At 42.7% G+C, this 20,707-nt stretch overlaps 1 protein-coding gene across 2 annotated transcripts; it reads left to right on the top strand.

Annotated features, from left to right (window-relative positions):
- The first annotated feature begins 6,186 nt into the window (after window positions 1-6,186).
- Window positions 6,187-19,929, top strand: CLNS1A (chloride nucleotide-sensitive channel 1A). Of its 2 annotated transcripts, none has more exons than XM_026689439.2 (7): window positions 6,187-6,376; window positions 8,438-8,574; window positions 9,015-9,119; window positions 10,727-10,837; window positions 13,733-13,906; window positions 14,600-14,673; window positions 19,019-19,929. In XM_026689439.2, the coding sequence occupies exons 1-6, from the start codon at window positions 6,258-6,260 to the stop codon at window positions 14,665-14,667; spliced, it is 714 nt and encodes a 237-aa protein (XP_026545224.1). In that variant the 5' UTR covers window positions 6,187-6,257; the 3' UTR covers window positions 14,668-14,673; window positions 19,019-19,929. The 2 variants fall into 2 exon arrangements, with proteins under 2 accessions (XP_026545224.1, XP_026545223.1); XM_026689438.2 differs by having other exon boundaries at window positions 6,189-6,376; window positions 9,012-9,119.
- The last annotated feature ends 778 nt before the right edge of the window (window positions 19,930-20,707 follow it).

Raw genomic sequence — 20,707 nt, 5'->3', positions numbered from 1 at the left:
CCAGCAAAGAAAGTTGCATTGTGTTTCCCTACTGGAATAATTTCCTCTGAATGGGAGACTCCAGAAAACTACAGGGTTGGATTTGCATATATTTGTGTCTCCTAAATAATTATACAGATTAACAGAGTTGGAAAGGACCTTGTAGGTCATCTAGTCCAACCCCCCGCCCAAGCAGGAGACCCTACGCCATTTTTGACAGAGGGCAGTCCAGTCTCTTCTTGAAAGCCTCCAGTGATGAAGCTCCCACAACTTCCGAAGGCAACTTCTGTTCAGGCAAGGTTAAATTGCTCGTAGAATTTCCCAACCAGCATAGGGTAGTCCTCAATTAGTGACCATACTGGAGAATTTTCTCTGGGCGGGAAAACACAGTTATCTGGATTAAAATTGGCTGGTTCTATTTTGGGACTGGCTTGGCCTACCATTATTTTCAACATGGCCCAGTAATTTTGTTTCAGAAATTATTATTTTGCTGGTATTTTCCTGGGGGAGGGGGGGGGGAATGTTGCGATTTCAACACTACTAGTAGTAACATAGTTACTACTACTGATAGTAGTATAATAGTAGTGTAATAGTAAGATTACTAGCTTACATCCAATTGCACTCCATGAATTACAGTTGATTTAGTGACTGTTGAAAGTTGCAACGGCGCTGAAAAAAGTGACTTAGGACCATTGCGGCATCCCCATGGTGACACGATCAAAATTTGGATGCTCGGCAACCGGCTCATATTTATGATGGTTGCGGTATCCCCCGGGGGGGTCACATGATCCTCTTTTGTGACCTCCTGACAAGCAAAGCTAATGGGGAAGTCAGATTTACTCAACAACCATGTTACTCCCTTAACAAACGACACGATTCACTTAATGGTGGCAAGAAAAGTCGTAAAACAAGGCAAAATTCACTTCACTGTCTTGCTTAGCAACAGAAATTTGGGGCTCATTGTGGTCGTAAGTCAAGGACGATCTTATCCTGGGTTTGCTGTTTCAGTTTTCTTTCCTGAGTTTTTGGGGACTGAGTGCTTCTTGTCTATAGAAAATACCGTTTCCCTGAAAATAAGAGCCAACTGGAAAATAAGCCCTAGCGTGATTTTTCAGGATACTCGTAATATAAGCTCTATCCTGAAAATAAGCCCCAGTTAAGATTGTCAGCCAGACGGACGCATGTGGAACCGTATTTCCCCCCAAATAAGACCTAACCAGAAAATAAGTCCTAATTAATATCATTAATTAATATAAGACTCAGTCTTATTTTCTGGGAAACACGGTAATAATTTGGTTATCTTTTTCCCCTCTGTGGCAGTTATACTACCTCCACAGTTTTGTATTAAGAATATTTTTTGTATCCAGCAGGGTTCTTTTCTGAATCAGGAATTTTTGAGTTTTTCCACTTGCAAAGATACTCTCCTTTAGAAGTGTTCCTAAATTCTGGATTTCAGTCCATCAGTCCCAAAAGGACAGCTCAATCCTAAAATCATAGTCAGAAGAGAGCTTGGAGATCATCAAGTCCAACCTCTTGCAAACTGCAGGATTTATCACTACAGGTAGTCTTCGACGTACAATAATTTGTTTAGTGACTGTTCAATGTGCAACGGCACTGAAAAAAGTGATTTAATGACACCGCTGCAGGATTCCCCACGGTCACGCAATCAAAATTGAGACACCTGGCAACTGATTCATATTTATGACGGTTGCAGTGTCCTGGGGTCACCTTTTGCTGACGGAACAAGTTTCAGAACAGGAAAACCAGATTCATTTAACAATTATGTTACTACCTTAACAGCTGCAGTGATTCACTGAACAATTGTAGCAAGAAAGACGGGCCAAATTCACTTCACGAATGTCTCACTTAGTAACAGAAACATTGGGCTCAATTGTGGTCATAAGTTGAGGGCTACCTGTATACCCATTACTAAGAATCGACAGCAGCACAGGAGGGAAGGCAAGGAAAACACCTGGGTAGCACACCTGAGCCTGGATAATAATAGCACATAACTACATTTTTTTGAACCTTCTTATCCTCCATTGATGGGACGCGGTGGCTCAGTGGCTAAGATGCTGAGCTTGTTGATCAGAAACGTCAGCAGTTCGGCGGTTCAAATCCCTAGCACCCTGTAACGGAGCGAGCTCCCGTGACTTGTCCCAGCTTCTGCCAACCTAGCAGTTTGAAAGCATATAAAAATGCAAGTAGAAAAATAGGAACCACCTTTGGTGGGAAGGTAACAACGTTCCGTGTGCCTTCAGCGTTTAGTCATGCCAGTCACATGACCACAGAGACGTCTTCGGACAGCGCTGGCTCTTCGGCTTTGTAACGGAGATGCGCACCGCCCCGTAGAGCTGGAAACGACTAGCACACATATGCGAAGGGAACCTTCACCTTTATCCTCAGTTGATTCAAGTTAACACTCGCATCCCTTAAGAGCATTTTCTAAGCCCTGCTCAAAACTTGTGACCTGATTTTCTTTCAATAAAAATATGAATCGTTTACATTTTGAAGGTTAATAATTTCTGGATTTTATGGACGGGGTGTACACTTTTCAGGGTGGACAATTCATCCCAACATTGGATGTCTCATTCTCAAATTGGTTGAGATTAATTAGGAAACCGATGTGCAGTTTTCCCATCTACAAGTGTGTGTTGTGTATCTGCCTCATCCTTCAATTTTTTTTCTGTACAGCCTTCTCATGGATTTTTCGTGTTGCGTTTTTTTTTCTTTTCTTGAACTGTATTCAAAGTGGAGGTTTGGAGAGAGAAATAGATGGTTTTGGGGAGAAAACTGGATGTCTCTTCATACTTGTACATAACTTTGAACTTATTTTATTACCATATTTTGATTCTCCCCCCTCATCCCAGTCAATTCATTTGCATGGATTTTTTTTTCATTTGATCTAGAACGTTCTAATTCTCTCAGCCCACAAAAGTGGTTAACTATATAGTTGACTAACAGCTGGTGATTTTAGCTTTGCAGTACATGACTGTTTAAATACTATATTCCTTGTAAATTGAAGTTTAAAAGAAAAAATGTTACGGCGGGTGCCAATATTTTTGTTAACGAAATGTTCAGTGTTGTCTCACAATGGTCTGGTCACAACTTTTAGTGTATAAGCTGGGCCTGCAGCCTTTAAAAAAAAAAAAAAAGCTCGGAGGCCTGGTTGTGTAACTTTTTTTTCCTTTCCTAATGTTTTTGTTTATAATATCTGCTGTCCTTTCTTTCATATAAATATGACATGTAAATTGTCATAATAAAAAAAAACCATTTAAATAAGCCGATGCATCGAGTACCTATCGGAAAAGACACAAGGGTATCTTTTTGCCTGCTTTGATATCCCGTTGTAAAAGATTGCAGCTTAATCTGATTTGCGGATAGTTTAAAACTTGCAGTCCTGAAGTTAGTAAAAGCAGGTTTTTTTTTTAACATCAGCAGAAAGGGAAGGAATAGAATTATAAGATGTACTGCGAACTTTGGATAGGCGTCAGGAAGGGCATTCGGCCAGTAAATGCACACCTTCATCCAGTTGCCCCAACTCTACTCCGAATTAAGGAATTACAAGGTCCTAAAAAGGAAGTTTTATAGATAGACAGGTGAGAGACAGATAGATAGGATAAGAAGCAGAGGTGGTATTCAGCAGGTTTTGACCAGTTCTGGAGAACCGGTAGCAGAAATTTTGAGTAGTTTGGGGAACTGGCCAATACCACCTCTGTCTGGAGATTTTACAGTATCCTTTCCCTGCCACGCCCACCAAGCCACACACACAGAACTGGTAGTGAAATAATTGAATCCCTGATAAGAAGGATAGATTAGTGGGCTGGAGGCTAAAACATATGAAGAACAATTGCAGGAATTGGGTATGTCTAGTTTAATAAAAAGAAGGACTACGGGTGATACGATAGCAATCTTCCAATATTTGAGAGTCTGCCACAAAGAAGAGGGGGTCAACCTATTTTCCAAAGCAGCAGAAGGCAAAACAAGAAAAAAAACAACATTGAAAATTAATGAAGGAAAGAAAACCCTAGAACTAAGGAGAAATTTCCTGACAGGTACGACAATTAATCAATAGAATAGTTTCATTCCAGAAGTTGTGTGGATGCTCCATCACTGGAGGCTTTTCGAAAGAGATTGAACAGCCTTTTGTCTGAAATGGTATAGGTTTCCCTGCTTGAGCAGGGGTTGGACTAGAGGACCTCCAAGGTCCTTTCCAACTTTGTTGTTCTGATGAGGATAAGGATGACTGAGAATTCATAGGGCTGATGGATGGATGGATGGATGGATAGATGATGGAGGGAGAGGGAGGAAGGTTTATAGAAGATAGAAAGATAGATAGATAGATAGATAGATAGATAGATAGATAGATAGATAGATAGATAGATAGATAGAGGTGATAAATAGAGATAGAGATAGAGATAGATGAATAGATATAGATAGATAGATAGATAGATAGATAGATAGATAGATAGATGTAGATAGATAGATAGATAGATAGATATAGATGATATAGATAGATACCATAGATAGATAGATAGAGATAGAGATAGAGATAGAGATAGAGATAGATAGATAGATAGATAGATAGATAGATAGATAGATAGATAGATAGATAGATAGATAGATAGATAGATAGATAGATAGGTCTTGGCATGTTCAGGTCTTTTCCGTGTAAGATTGAGAGTATCTTGCTGCGTGCGACCCACTTGCCATCTTCAGGCTGGCAAGTGGGACCTCGTCGAAACGTTGCCAAGATACTCAATCTTACACGGAAAAGACCCGAACATGCCAAGACCTGCATACCTGTACCCGTGAAAATCTACGAAGATAGATAGATAGATGGATGGATGGATGGATGGATGGATGGATGGATGGATAGATGATGGAGGAAGGAAGAGAGGTTTATGGAAGAGGGATGGATGGATAGATTTACATTTACATTTTATTTGATTTGTCAATCACTTACAAGATACAGGTATAAGAATAAATATAGTTTTGAATACATGAGATAGATACTTAGAAGAAAAATAAAAAGAAACAATAGGACAGGGATGATAGGCACGATGGTGCGCTTATGCACGCCCCCTACAGGCCTCTTAGGAAGCGGGTGAGGTCAATAGTAGACAGTCTAAGGTTAAAGTTTTTGGGGTTTGGGGAAGAAACCACAGAGTCAGGTAGAGGATTCCAGACATTGACCACTCTGTTGCTGAAGTCGTATTTCCTGCAATCAAGTTTGGTGCGGTTAACCTTGAGTTTGTATCTATCGTTTGCTCTTGTGTTGTTATGGTTGAAGGTAAAGTAGTCATTTGCAGGTAGGACATTGCAATGTATGATTTTATATACTATACTTAGATCAGACTGAAGGCGGCGTAGTTCTAGATTTTCTAGGTCTAGAATTTCAAGTCTGGTGGCATAAGGTATTCTACAACGAGTAGAGGAGTGGAGAACTCTTCTTGTGAAATATTTCTGGACTTTCTCAACTGTGCTAATATCAGATATGTAATGTGGGTTCCAGACTGATGAGCTGTATTCGAGTATTGGTCTAGCAAATGTTTTGTATGCTCTAGTTAGTAGTGTAATATTACCAGAGAAAAGGCTACGTAAGTTTAGGTTAACAACTCTTAACGCCTTTTTGGCTATGTAGTTACAGTGGGCTCTAGCACTTAGATAATTAGAGATGAGTATTTCAAGGTCCTTGACAGAGTTTGGATCCACAACAACGTCTTGACTATTTAGCTTGTATTTTATTTTCTGATTTTTTTTCTGCCAATATATAGATAGATATATAGATATCTATATCTAGATAGCTAGATAGATGATAGGAAGATAGATAGATAGATAGATAGATAGATAGATAGATAGATAGATAGATAGATAGATAATGATAAATAGATAGATAGATGGATGGATGGATGGATGGATGGATGGATGGATGGATGGATGGATGGATGGATGGATATATAGATAGATAGATAGATAGATAGATAGATAGATAGATAGATAGATAGATAGATAGATAGATAGATAGATGATAGATGACGGAGGAAGGAAGGGGGGTTTATAGAAAATAGGGAGGGAGGGGAGAAAGTCATGTGACACCGCCACAATCGCCGCCGGGGAGTGCCGTCCTCTCGTCTCCATGGTGACAGCCCTGGGCGCGCGGGACGCTCTCTCCCCCTCTATGGTAACGGCGAAAGGAAACGGCGAAGCGCGTGGGGTCAGCCTGGGCGGGTTGTACTTCCTGTGTCTCCCGGCTCGGGGTAGGCCTCGCGCTCGCTATGAGCTTCTTGAAGCGCATCACGGAGCCGAGCGAGGGGATCCGGCTAAGGCAGCCCGGCACGGAGGCCGTGCTCGCGGGACGCGGCCTGGGCACCGGCAATCTGTACATCGCGGAGAGGTGAGGGCGTATAGACGTAACCGAGGAGACCTGCGGAACTCCCTGCCATTGGAAAGGTGGAGGGATATTCCCCAAAATCGGCCTTTTCGGAGGAGGAAGGGGAGGCCGGGCCTGTGGGGTTTCATCCGTGGTCAGATTTTCCAACCTGGCGCCCTCCAGATCGGGCGCCTGCAGCTCAGAAACGTCATCCCGCCACAATATACTTGCACTTTCAAGGAGTAATAATGGGCCGTCCCGGATGCCGTTTCTACGTGGTCCCCGGCTACTATTGGATCGCTAATTGCATTCATCAAATCATAATTTTAGTAAGGGGGTGACTTCGGGCCGGTTCCCCACCTCTCTCTTTCTGTCTCAGCGCAATCCACCTTACAGGGTTGTGGTGGTGGGGAAAGTGGGAGGAAGGAAGTATGTTGGATGTGTTCTATGCCTGTCTTGAATTAATTTGTAAAAACAAAGGTGATATAGGCAGGCAGGCAGAAAGATAGACAGGATATAGATTGGATATAGAGACAGACAGACAGACAGACAGACAGATAGATGCATGGATAGATATAGTACATAGATGATAAATAGGTAGATGGACAGACAGACAGACAGATAGGACACACATACACACAGGATAAAGATAGATGGGAGATAGATGGGAGATAGACAGACAGACAATAAATAGGATAGATAGATAGATAGATAGATAGATAGATGATAGGAGATGGAAATAGATAAAAGGAAGATGTAAGATAGATGGATGCATGGATAGATATAGGACATAGATGATAAATAGGTGGATGGATGGATGGATGGATGGGAGATATATATATATATATATATATATATATATATATATATATATATATATATAGAGAGAGAGAGAGAGAGAGAGAGAGAGAGAGAGAGAGGATAAAGATAGATGGGAGATAGATAGATGGGAGATAGACAGACAATAGATAGAAGAGAGATGGAAATAGATGAGAAAGATGTAGATACATAGATACATAGGATATAGATATACATATAGAGAAGATATAGATAGTTGGGATATAGATGGAGACAGAGACACAGATAGTTGGGATATAGATAGATGGAATATAGATGGGAGAGACAGACAGACAGATAGGATATAGGTAGGTAGGTATGTATGTATGTAGGTAGGTGGATAGATAGATAGATAGATAGATAGATAGATAGATAGATAGATAGATAGATAGATAGATAGATAGATAGATACCAGCACATAGGAGGTAAGTAGATATTTGAAGCTTGTAATGGCCAAGCATGTGGCCTCCTAACCATTTAACCCAGTATTGTTCAAACTTGGCAAAGGTATGGGACTTTAATTCCCAGAATCCACTGTACTGGCTGATTATTTTTTTAGACTTGGAAGGCTGGGCATGTATCCAGTAAATATTATTGAAGGACTGGTTGCTTCTGCCTTCAAGCTACAGTAGATACGATGACCATAAGTGATCTCCGGATATACGTGGGACAATATGTAAACCCTTAAAGATGTGTCCCTGAGATCCTAGCTGTTGGGTCACAACAATAGTAAAAATTGCTGAGCCCATCATTGTTATGGCTCATTCTGTTTTAGATGATTACATTCTGTGGTTTGAGATAGTTTCCGGTGGATAACTTCATTTTATATTATTTTGATGGTATGTTTCCGAACTCAGAGTGGCGAATAAATCTTTTTCTGATTTTTATTTATTTGTATCCTTTATTATTTTTATCAATAACTCAAGATGGTGAGCGTATACCACACAGTTTCTTCCTCCTATTTTCTCCGCAGCAACAACTCTGTGAGGTGGTTTGAGCTGAGAAAGGGTGACTGGCCCAGCACTGAATCACTCTTCTGTATAATCCTGACTAATACTTCTGCCTCCTGTATCCATTAGCATCTGTGTCTTGGATCCAGGTTTTGTTCTGTAGCTGCTTTAAAAAATAAATATGTGGTCCTTATGGCTCAGATTGGTGTGAACTGTGATTTATAAGTAGTTTGGTGTAAAATTCTGTTCTCATCAACTCAGTTACAACTTATTTTTTTGTGTTCCTTTGTGTTCTTAGTCGTCTGTCATGGATAGCAGATTCAGGTCTTGGGTTCTCATTGGACTATCCCATCATAAGCTTACATGCCATCTCCAGGGACTTGAATAGCTACCCGTGGGAACATTTGTATGTCATGGTGAATGCAAAGTTTGAAGGTAAGTTGGACTAGTTAGCAATAGCCCTTAGATTTACATACCGCCTCACAGTGCTTTACAGCCCTCTCTAAGTGGTTTACACAGTCAGCATCTCTTTCTCTCCTCTCACTTTTTTCTAGTCCTTTATTTTCTTGAATTTCTCTTTCCCTCCCTCTTTCTCTCTCTCCTCTCTTTCTCTTTTCTCTCTTTCTCTCTCTCTCTCTCTCTCTCTTTCTTTCTCAATCTCTCTCTCTTCCCCCTCCTCCGTTTTTTTCATTCCTTACATAAGAAACCAACATTGTGTATGCTACACCCAATTATATTGGATTTTAGTGATTATCCCTGGCTATTAGCTGCTGGAAAGGATAGCAGGAGTTCCCAGGTGGTCCTACTTTTTGGAGAAGTGAGGCAGGATTACTAGGATTCCTTGACGTGCGTCTTCATTTCTGATTTCTTAGTAGAAGAATCCAGAGAAAGTCCCATCCTGGAGGAGGAAGAGGAGGATAGCGACGATGAGCTTGAACCCATCTCAGAATTCCGTTTTGTACCCAGTGACAAATCAGCATGTAAGTAGGAAAAAAAGATGAGAAACTAAGATCACACAAGTTTTGGCATGGAGAATATATCCCGGGTGAGGTGAGGGATGGAGGAAATCAAGCCCATATTCATTCATTCATTCATATATATCCCACCTTTATTATTTTCACAAATAATTCAAGGCGGCAAACATAAGCCTTTCTCCTCCTATTTTCCCCACAACAACAACCCTGTGAGGTGGTGAGTTGGGCTGAAAGAGACCCTGGCCCAAAGTCACCCAGCCAGCTTTCATGCCCAAGGCAGAATTAGAACTCCAGGTCTCCTGGTGATTGGCCCAAAGTCACCCAGCTGGCTTTCATGCCTAAGGCGGGACTAGAACTCCCCGTCTCCTGGTGATTGGCCCGAAGTCACACAGCTGGCTTTCATGGCTAAGGCGGGACTAGAACTCCCCGTCTCCTGGTGATTGGCCCGAAGTCACACAGCTGGCTTTCATGGCTAAGGCGGGACTAGAACTCCCAGTCTCCTGGTGATTGGCCCAAAGTCCTCCAGCTGGCTTTCATGGCTAAGGCGGGACTAGAACTCCCAGTCTCCTGGTGATTGGCCCAAAGTCCTCCAGCTGGCTTTCATGGCTAAGGCGGGACTAGAACTCCCAGTCTCCTGGTGATTGGCCCAAAGTCCTCCAGCTGACTTTCATGGCTAAGGCGGGACTAGAACTCCCAGTCTCCTGGTGATTGGCCCAAAGTCCCCCAGTTGGCTTTCATGGCTAAGGCGGGACTAGAACTCCCAGTCTCCTGGTGATTGGCCCAAAGTCCTCCAGCTGGCTTTCATGGCTAAGGCGGGACTAGAACTCCCAGTCTCCTGGTGATTGGCCCAAAGTCCTCCAGCTGACTTTCATGGCTAAGGCGGGACTAGAACTCCCAGTCTCCTGGTGATTGGCCCAAAGTCCCCCAGTTGGCTTTCATGGCTAAGGCGGGACTAGAACTCCCAGTCTCCTGGTGATTGGCCCCAAAGTCCCCCAGCTGGCTTTCATGCTTAAGGCGGGACTAGAACTCCCTGTCTCCTGGTGATTGGCCCAAAGTCACCCAGCTGGCTTTCATGCCTAAGGCGGGACTAGAACTCCCAGTCTCCTGGTGATTGGCCCAAAGTCACCCAGCTGGCTTTCATGCCTAAGGCGGGACTCGAACTCACCTTCTCTTGCTTTCCAGCCTAGTACCTTAACCACTGCACCAAACACCTTGTTTTTTCAGAATAATGCTGGTACAGATCTAACTAGCAAGCAAACACTATAACTGATCTGTCCTCCTCCTTCGTAGATTTTAAGCCTACGGGGCAAGCACAGGTAGCCCTCGACTTCCGACCACAGTGGAGCCCCAAATTTCTGCCGCTAAGCAAGGCGGCGGTTAAGTGAAGAGCGACCCCCCAAGATTTACGATCTGTGTTCAGCAAATCACCGTTAAGCGAATCATTTGGTCCTTAAGCGAATCTGGCTTCCCCCCCCCCATTTGACTATGCTTGCCGGAAACCAACTGGGAAGGGGATCGAATTCACATCAGTTGCCAAGTGCCTATCAAAATAACCTTCGTGGAGCCGTCAGTCGCCAAGCGAAGTCAAGTTTTATGCTTGTGTTTTAACCTAGTGGAAGCCATGTTCACTGCCATGTGCGAATGCCAGGCCCTGCACCCTGACCCAGAGGACGAAGACTCTGACGGCAATTACGACGGTGATGAATATGACGTCGAGGCTCATGGTGAGTGTGGCTTGGATTCGCCTGACGTTGCCATCGTTTCCCATTGACCTTCATCTGGGTTAGGCCCCCTTAACTGGCAGTTTTGTATCTGTACCAAGAGGCCAAAGAAAAAAAGAAAAAAAAATGTTCATTGCTTCTTTTCCCCAAAAATCAACTGGACTTTCTGGTTTTTTTTTTTCTTTGAAGACGTTTCACTTCTCAACCAAGAAGCATCTTCAGCTCTGACAGGATAGTTGTCAACTCATAAAATATTTCTATGGTCTTTTTAGAGTTGCCAACAGAAAGGGAGGGGGGGAGAAAGGTTTTTTTGAAAGAGCAGCGCGGCAGCTTGCAAACCGAAAGTGCATTCCATAAACGTCTTCAAAGGTAGTAACTAGGTGACCGAAGTTTCTGCCTTGCAAAATTCTAACTGGAGAGCACGATTGATGACTCTGGGCTATGGAGGTGTCCCATTGGAGAATATGAATTACAATACCCCCAGGGGTTGGGGGGAAAACCAGGGTCAAGGGTGACAATGAATGGTGTGCCTCAGAGTCAGCTACGCCCAGTGTTAACTCCCAATAAATCCTTTGGAAGTTTTGGATGTTTGGCTCGAGACTCATAATTTAAATGGAGCCCGACAATAGTGGGGAAGGATTGTTGCTCCTTGCAGAAAGCTGGTCATCTGCATCCTTTTAGAAAGTCACTGAGTCCACCTGGAGGTTTGTTGGTGTCCTCAGGGTCACCTGAGTGGAGCCACCTTGGAACTGCTGAGATATCCTGCAGAAAACACAGCTCCACAACACAGTCCTTTCGGCAGTTCCAAGAAGGCTGCACTCAGGTGACCTCCAAGTGGCCTCAATGGCTCTCTAAAAAGGATGCAAATGACCAGCTCTCTGCAAGGAGCGTAAATCCTTCCATCCTCCACCGTTAGTTCAGTCAGAACTGAAGAAGCTTCTTGGATGAGAAGCGAAACGTCCTCAAAGAAAAACCAGAAAGCCCAGCTGCCCTTTGAAAATAAAAAAAGCACCTTTGGAACAACCAGAACCTGGATGAATGAGAATATCCAGAGACATTCATTGATTAATAATCATTTTAGTCTGAAAAGTAGTCCTCACTTAGCGACTGGTCGCTGACAGACTGCTTGAAATTACAGACATTCCCAAAGCTACTTATGACTTGCTTGAAAGTTCTGGATACCCCCTTGTTCCAGGTGTGTGTGTCATGTGATCGTATTGTGGGCTTGCATTTATGGCTGTTTGCCACGCCCTGAGGTCATGTGACTGTGTTGTTGTTTTACTGCTTTCTGGTGTTTACTTCCAGTTTCTGGCAAATAACATCCATCGGAAAAACCGGACTTTCTTAATGACTGTAGTGTTCACTTAATGACTATGGTTTTTGCTGAATGACTGCGGCATTAGCTTAACGGATGCCACCAACCAAAGAAGGTTATAGAATCAGGTTACTTATTGAAGCAATCCCTGGAAAGTAATAACAGGTAATCCTCGATTTACAAACCCTAATTGAATCCCAAATTTCTGTCGCTAAGCGGGACCTTTGTTAAGTGAGTTTTGCCCCGTTTTATGACTTCTTGCCACAGTTGTTAAGCGAATCGCCACAGTCGTTAAAGTTAGTGACATGGTTGTTGTGTGAATCCGGCTTCCCCGTTGACGTTGCTCGTCCGAAAGTCACAAAAGGGGATCATATAACCCTGGGATACTGCAACCGTCATAAATACGAGTCAGTTGCCCAGCATCTGAATTCTGATCAGACACTGTTGTGTTTTCCTTGAGGCACATTTCCCCAAACTTTTCGGGTTGGCAGCCCGGAGCAGGAGGGAGGGGGGAAGAGGGGATGAAGAGGGGCAGGTGTGTGTGTGTGTGTATGTGTGTGTGCGCCCTGCAATGTTCACAGCGACAGTCGTGCAAGAGGGCTGCGAGCAATGAGGCTCGCGTGAGTGGGACTGTGAGCCCTACAGCAACGCTTGCGTTCTGACCCTGTTCCCAAAATACGACAAACCTTCTGTAGTTGAAGCAATTATTCCTTTATTGGGAGCACCGGCAGCCCTAAGCACAAAAGTTTCTCTCTCACCGCAGGCTAACAAATCCGTCCGTCTGAGAGATGAATAGTTGTCTGCCACATCTGTTCATCTCTGCCCCCTGCCTTTTATCCCCAGAGCTAGGCTGGGAAGAGTGATGGCTCCTCTGTCCCGAGGACCGGCCCATAGATTTCCACTGCTCTCCTCTCCTCCGCCTTCTGTGCATCTATGCATCAGGCACTGGGCCCAGCTGTTCCTCCTCTTCCTCATCAGCCACCTCCAGACCTGATTCTTCCATCCCAAGGACTGGCCCATAGATTTCCACTGCTCTCCTCTTCTCTGCTTTCTGTGTAGCCACACATCAGGCACTGGCCCCAGCTGTTCCTCCTCTTCCTCATCAGCCACCTCCAGACCTGTGGGCTGTTGACTCTCCATCTGAGGGCTGATGGACAGCCCAGGCTCAGCCTCTGTCTCTCTCCCAGTTCCATTCTCCCTTGGAGCTCCCGTCCCGAGGACCGGCCCATAGATTTCCACTGCTCTCCTCTCCTCCGCCTCCTCAGCCCAGGCTCAGCTTCTGTCTCTCTCTCTCTCTCTCTCTCTCTCTCTTTCTCTCTGCCGGCTCCATTCCCTCTTCCGCCTCGGAGCTCTAAGGTTGCCCTGAATGCTGACCCTGACCCCCATGCCTCCTTCTCTTCTGATTCGGCTGCTGGAGAATCCGGCGGCCGAAAGGCCACAACAGCTCGCCCAAGTGGGGGTGTATGGACGTGCGCACTCTGGCTGGCCACTCATGTGGCTGGGCGGCAATTAGTCCCACAGGTTGGAGGAAACCCCTTGCTTTTAAGGCTAACCTGCATTTTGGGATTTTGTTCTTGGCACAGAAATCGGCCAAGGCGACATTCCGTCCTTCTACACCTACGAAGAAGGCCTGTCACGTTTAACAACGGAGGGTCAGGCCACCTTGGAGAGGCTGGAGGGCATGCTGGCCCAGTCCATAAGCACTCAGTACCACATGGCTGGGGTCCGGACAGAAGAGACTCTGAGGGACTTCGAAGGTAGGAATTTATCTTGCCGTTTTATTTGAGCGATCTTGGAAAAAGTGCAGAGAAGAGCAACCAGGATGATTAGGGAACTGGAGGCTAAAACATACGGTGAACGGTTGCAGGAACTGGGCCTGACTAGTCTAGTGAAGAGAAGGACCAGGGGAGACAGGAGAGCAGCCTTCCAATATTTGAGGGGCTGCCACAGAGAGGAGGAAGGGGTCAAGCTATTGTCCAAAGCACCTGAAGGCCAGACAAGGAATAATGGATGGCAACTGATCAAGGAGAGAGATTCAACCTGGAAATAAGGAGAAACTTTCTGACAGTGAGAACAACCAACCAATGGAACAAAAGTTGCCTTCAGAAGTTGTGGGAGTTTCATCACTTGAGACTTTCAAGAAGAGACTGGACTGCCATCTGTCAGTAATGGTGTAGTCTCCTGCTTGGGCAAGGGGTTGGGCTAGATGACCTACAAGGTCCCTTCCAACTCTGATTATTTGTTACAATTCTTATCAGAATGTTTTAAGGGCTGTCTCCCTCACAAGCGAGCCCACCATTTCTGTCGTTAAGGATGACATTTGTGAAGTGAGTTTGGGCTCATTTTACGACCTTTCGTGACACAGTCGTTGAATGAGTCGCTGCCCAACGGTCGTAAGTCAAGGACGACCTGTAGTACTATCTCCATTCGGTTGCTGTTTTTGCTTTCAGATGGCATGGAAGTCGACGCGGCCCCAGTAGTTACGGGACAGTTCGAAGATGCCGATGTTGAACATTAAAGCAAGGTAGGAACGATGGCCAGGTGGACCTTCCTAATTCTCTCCTGTTGAGCCTCCAGCTTCATTTCCTTGCTTAGCTCAGACCAATATAATCCAGTTTGTTAAAAGCCCGAGCCCTCTGCTCTTCGGTTGTTAAGTGAATCCTTGGATTGTTAAGTGAATCCTTGGATTCTTAAGTGAATCTTTGGATTGTTAAGTGAATTCTTGGATTGTTAAGTGAATCCATGGATTGTTAAGTGAATCTTTGGATTGTTAAGTGAATCTTTGGATTGTTAAGTAAATCCTTGGATTCTTAAGTGAATCCATGGATTCTTAAGTGAATCCTTGGATTGTTAAGTGAATCCTTGGATTGTTAAGTGAATCTTTGGATTGTTAAGTGAATCCTTGGATTGTTAAGTGAATCCTTGGATTGTTAAGTGAATCCTTGGATTGTTAAGTGAATCCTTGGATTGTTAAGTGAATCCTTGGATTGTTAAGTGAATCCTTGGATTCTTAAGTGAATCCATGGATTGTTAAGTGAATCCTTGGACTGCTAAGTGAATCTTTGGATTGTTAAGTGAATTCTTGGATTGTTATATGAATCCATAGATTGTTAAGTGAATCCTTGGATTCTTTTTTTTTTTTTAAGCAAGTTTTATTAATTTCAAAAAACAAACAAATCATCATCAACCATTACATATTTGAACCTTTTTCCATTATAGATTTAACAAGTCAGATAAAGCCTTATCTTATACAATACATTTCTATATTATTTCATCTATTTCTTTCTGACTTGATTATCATCACTCTCTTTCTATGTTTCTACAAGGTTTCACCAATACTCTCAAAGACATAAACAGACACAAACATACATATAAAAAATCTTTTAGTAAAGTAACTTGGCCCCAGGTACCTCTCTTTATATGGGCTTTAATTATATTCATGCTCATCTTACAGATCATTACTTATTTTATTTACCATTCTGTATCTTCTATATAAACTTCTCCACACATTTCACTCTTCATAATTCTATCTTATTCAATCCATCTTAATTTAAATCATTATATTTGTATCTTTTGCCCATCCTTTATTATCCCTCTATCTCATTCCTTATAATGAAAAGAAAAAAAAGAATTTCTCCTGAAATCACTAATCAGAGTATGATGCCTTTCTATCCTCTCCTAAATTAATTAGATTAACATTTAAAATAACACCTAATACCCAATTTGATTCTGCTTGGTACATTCTATCTACTAATTTTTACTTTTAGTAACAATAAAAACAGAGTAAAAAATCAAAAATGTTTAAATACATAATATCCTCCTAAATACGTAGTTAAATAATAAATCTAAATAATAAATCTTATAGCATTCTCATTGCCTTTCCCTTCAATATTTTATTACATTTTAAAAATCAATCATTATTAAACATTTCAACATTTTAATTTCTTATTAACTCTTAAGCCATTCTAATTTTCTATTTCTAATACAAATGTTACAATACCATCTTGTGTACCTTGCAGAATCTTTTTTTAAAAACATTATGCTTTACCCATTATCCCTAAAAAGGATTCCTCTTTTCCCATCTAATTTTAAAACTTTGTGGCTTTTCTCCGACTTTCCCTTTCTTTTCTTCCCCCACCAAATCTTCCTACCCCCCTTCTTCTAACCTCTGTCTTGCCGGCATCCCTTCTCTGTTGTTTTCCCTTTTTCTCTTGTTTGCTATCATTGTATTTATTTTGCATCATATTTTTTCTCTTTCTTAAATGTTTTTTTAGATCTTAAATCCTTCATTTTCCTCGCTTTCTTCCTTCCTTCTTTCTTAGATGAATTTTGGGATTCATTGAAGATGGCGTCTTCATCTTCTTCTTGTTGTTCTTCAGCTTCCATCTGTATTGTCTGTTCATAGTTAACCAACGCCATTTCTAAAAAAAGAAAAGCTTTTTCCATACCATCTTTACAGGCTGCTTTTGTTGCTCATATTCATCCCTCAGTTCCTCAAAAGAAAAAGCCATTATAGATCTTTTCTTTTCTTTTTCCCTCTTTCTTCTCACACCAACCAAAATATTCCAAAAGAAAAATAAGACAATCCCAAAGTCCACAATCCTCAATCAATCCAAGCCAAGCCAAAATTCCCCTTTCTCTTCCAGGGTAGTATCAGACAAAGGAAAAAGAAAATTCAAATCTGTGTTTTGAAGCCTTATTAAGATTTTATTTCTGTTTTCAAATCCTTAAGGCATCTCCTCCAACAAAATCCAACCAGATAAATATATTTTTTGTCCTCTCCCTTCCGACTTATCCCAAAAAGCTAGTTTTACCTGAAAAAAAACAGGTTTCTCAATATCCATTTATTAATTCCGTCGGGGGGGAGAGTAAACTTTCCTTTCAGCACCTCAGAATTGCCGCTTATTTTCTTTTGTGGAAAGAATCATCCAAAAAGCCATCATTTTCAGGAATTAAATTAAATATATCTTAGAGTCCTGGGTCGACCAAGAAGACTTTCACTTTTAAAAACTTTCTCCTCTTCCTCCAGCGCATACTTGCCCAGCTGCCGGCTTCTTTGTGGCGGCCATTACGGACCGCCGCTGCACCGTCTTGGTAAAAGGAGGTTCTGCCGGCTAGGGAGGGGGTCTGCAGCATCCCCAAACCCTTTCCCGGATCCCCCCTACCTTCAGCTGCCCCTGCAGGGCAGCCTTGCTCCGCACCCTTTTGGATCGGAGCCCCAAAAACGGCTAGCGCGGCAGGGATCGCGCAGCTTCGCGAATCCCTACCGCTCGCAAAGCCGACAAACCGGAAGTCCCGAATCCTTGGATTATTAAGTGAATCTTTGGATTGTTAAGTGAATCTTTGGATTGTTAAGTGAATCCATAGATGGTTAAGTGAATCCTTGGATTCTTAAGTGAATCCATGGATTGTTCAGTGAATCCTTGGATTGTTAAGTGAATCCATAGATGGTTAAGTGAATCCATAGATGGTTAAGTGAATCCATGGATTGTTCAGTGAATCCTTGGATTGTTAAGTGAATCCTTGGATTGTTAAGTGAATCCATAGATGGTTAAGTGAATCCTTGGATTCTTAAGTGAATCCATGGATTGTTCAGTGAATCCTTGGATTGTTAAGTGAATCTTTGGATTGTTAAGTGAATTCTTGGATTGTTAAGTGAATCATCGGATTGTTAAGTGAATCCTTGGATGGTTAAGTGAATCCTTGGATTGTTAAGTGAATCCATGGATTGTTAAGTGAATCCTTGGACTGTTAAGTGAATCCTTAGATGGTTAAGTGAATCCATGGATGGTTAAGTGAATCCTTGGATTGTTAAGTGAATCCTTGGACTGTTAAGTGAATCCAGCTTCTCTCCCCCACCCCTCCCCCAATTGATTTCGCTAATCAGCAGGTTTCAAAATGGCGACCGCATGAGCTCAGGACACTGAGACCACCCTACATAACTGAGTGCCTGAATTTTTTTCACCTAACGGTGAAGTTTCCGTGATGGTCATAAGTATTAAGTCCCTTGTTAAGCCATTTTTTTTCCAGCGCCATTGTAACTTTGAAGAGTCGCCAAGCAAACGGTTGTAAGTTGAGGACTCCAAGTTCTCCACTGTTGACAATTTAGTAACATGGTTGTAAAGTGAATCCGTTGACTTTGCTGGTCAGAAGGTCACAAAAGGGGATCACGGGACCCCGGGACATGCGACCATCATAAAAATGAACCAGTTGCCAAGCCTCTGGGTTTTGATCACATGACCACGGGGATGCTGTGGTGGTCATAAGTGTGAAAAACAATCATGAGTCGCTTTTTTCAGTGCCGCTGTAACTTTAAATGGTCACTAAGTGAACTGTTGTAAGTCGAGGACTAGCTGTATGCCAAAGGCGCGCAGAAAAACTGTTGCCTTCCCACGGGTGGTACCTATTAATCTACTTGCATTTGCAGGTTTTCTAAACTGCTAGGTTTTTACACTGCGAGCTTTTCAAAGTCTATTTGAAAGGAAAATTAATGTAAAACTGTTCCTGGAGATGGCTGGTGCTGGATTGGTATGTCATGTTGTAAGGCTGTGTTCTTGTTCTTGTTCTTTCTTTCTTTCTTTCTTTCTTTCTTTCTTTCTTTCTTTCTTTCTTTCTTTTTTTTCTTTTTTTCTTTTTCTTTTTCTTTCTTCCTTCCTTCCTTTCCTTTCTTCTTTCCTTCCTTTCTTTTTTTCCCTTTCTTCCTTTCCTTCCCTCCCTCTCCTCCTCCTCCTCCTCTTCCTCCTCCTCGTCTTCTTCCTTCCCCACTCCTCCTCCTTCTCTTCCTCCTTCTCTTCCCCTCCCCCTCCTCCTCTTCTTCTTCTTCTCTCTGTTTCTTTTTTTTCTCAAACACAACTTCTTGTGTCTTTCAGATTCTCTTGGCGTCTTCAAAACAGGATTCTCCAAGATTGGCAAGGTTACAAGAATGAACACAGTTCCTCTATTTGACCCAAACATGAAGATTGTAAATGGTTTTGTAGCTGTGCTTATAAAACATGATTTGACTTTTTTTTTTCCTACATAGAGATGCAACACACACACACACACACACACACACAGGGGAAGTTACACCTTGGTTCTGATCGGAGAATTAATTATGGCTTGCAATTGAAGAGCCTTTACATGATATACCAGAGCAGGGATGTCCAAGTTCAACAAGTTTTAAGGCTAGTGGACTTCAACTCCCAGAATTTAAGACTTTGGGACTTCAACTCCCAGATTTTGATACTTCAACTCCCAGAATTTAAGACTTTTGAGACTTCAACTACCAGAATTTAAGACTTTGGGGCTTCAACTCCAAGAATTTAAGACTTTGGGGCTTCAATTCCCAGAATTCCCCAGGCAGCCATGCTGGGGAATTCTGGGAGTTGAAGTCCCAAAGTCTTACATTCTTGGAGTTGAAATCCACAAATCTTAAAAGTTGCCAAGGTTGGACACGCTTGTAGGTACTAAGAGAGTAAGGAATAAAATTGTAACTTAGAACAGAATTCTAGATGGTTCCAGGATCGTTCTCGTATGCTTGTTTAATGCTTGTTTGTCTACAGCCAGGTTCATACAACAGGAATTATTATCTTAAGGTGGCTAGAGCTAGGACAGAGATGCAAAGAAACTGTGGAAACCCTGCAACGAATTGACTCCGTCTCTCCAAGAATTTTGTATGATGTTTCTAAGGGCCCGTTTTGGCACCGAGCAGATGGTTCTGCGCTCCAGATAAAATCTTTTTTGTTATTTCTGCTATAAAGGAAAATGAAGTGGTTCAATAAAGAATGATTTTTGTATCTTACAGCTTAGCTGCTGCTTATTTGCTGGGAACTTAATTTTTTTCACGTTTCTGCTCAGGCTAAAAGATACTGGTGTTTATCTTGGTATTCAGAGAGGGAAAGCTTTCTCAATCTCACGGTACAGGAAGTCCTCGACTTAGTCATGTCGTGATAAGTCATAAAGTGGATCACCAGGTAAGTAGACCGGTTTTTTATGGCCTTGTTTTCATAAAGCAAACTCGGTGTCAGGATTCCGGCAGTTACCCTCATTTAAATCATGAGTCTTGAACTAAACTAATCAAGATTTATTGGGAGCTAACATGTCCGGCACGGCCTGGGTGTAACCGACACTGAGACACATAATTCACTGTCACCCTTGACCCTGGTTTTCCCTTCACCCCCGGGGTGTATTGTAATTCATGTTCTCCAATGGGACACATCCATAGACAAGAGTCATCGCCACAAGTGCCGACTGGTTGTCGGAATGTGGTTGTGTGACTGTGGGGGGTGTGGCCTTCAGAACCGGGGCATAAGTACCTTGGGGTGGCTCTGTTGTAATTTTGGTCATATTCAGCAACCGGTTGTAAACTGCGGACTACTGAATGTGCAGCTCAGGGTGTAGTTACCAACACGGTTGTTAAGTGAATCTGGCTTCCCAATTATTTGGCTTGTCAGAAAGTCGTAAAAAGGGATCGTGTGATCCTGGGACATTGCAACCGTCATAACTATTGAGTTGCTAAGCGCTTGAATTTTGATCACATGACCGCGGGACTGCTGCAAAGATGAGTGTGGAAAACGATT

Source organism: Notechis scutatus, chromosome 5, assembly GCF_049901735.1.
Source record: "Notechis scutatus isolate UNSWTSFEM ecotype Mainland chromosome 5, rNotScu1.2, whole genome shotgun sequence".
Taxonomy (NCBI): domain Eukaryota; kingdom Metazoa; phylum Chordata; class Lepidosauria; order Squamata; family Elapidae; genus Notechis; species Notechis scutatus.
Note: the sequence above shows the minus strand (reverse complement) of the source record. Positions and strands in the feature narration are given on the sequence as shown.

What these genes read in the sequence shown, in the direction of transcription:
- CLNS1A (XM_026689438.2), top strand. Translation starts at nt 6,258, where the DNA reads ATGAGCTTCTTGAAGCGCATCACGGAGCCGAGCGAGGGGATCCGGCTA. An exon ending in ACCCAGTGACAAATCAGCAT is followed by an intron (nt 9,120 to 10,726) that starts GTAAGTAGGAAA and finishes GTTTTAACCTAG; the next exon opens with TGGAAGCCATGTTCACTGCC. An exon ending in ATATGACGTCGAGGCTCATG is followed by an intron (nt 10,838 to 13,732) that starts GTGAGTGTGGCT and finishes TTCTTGGCACAG; the next exon opens with AAATCGGCCAAGGCGACATT.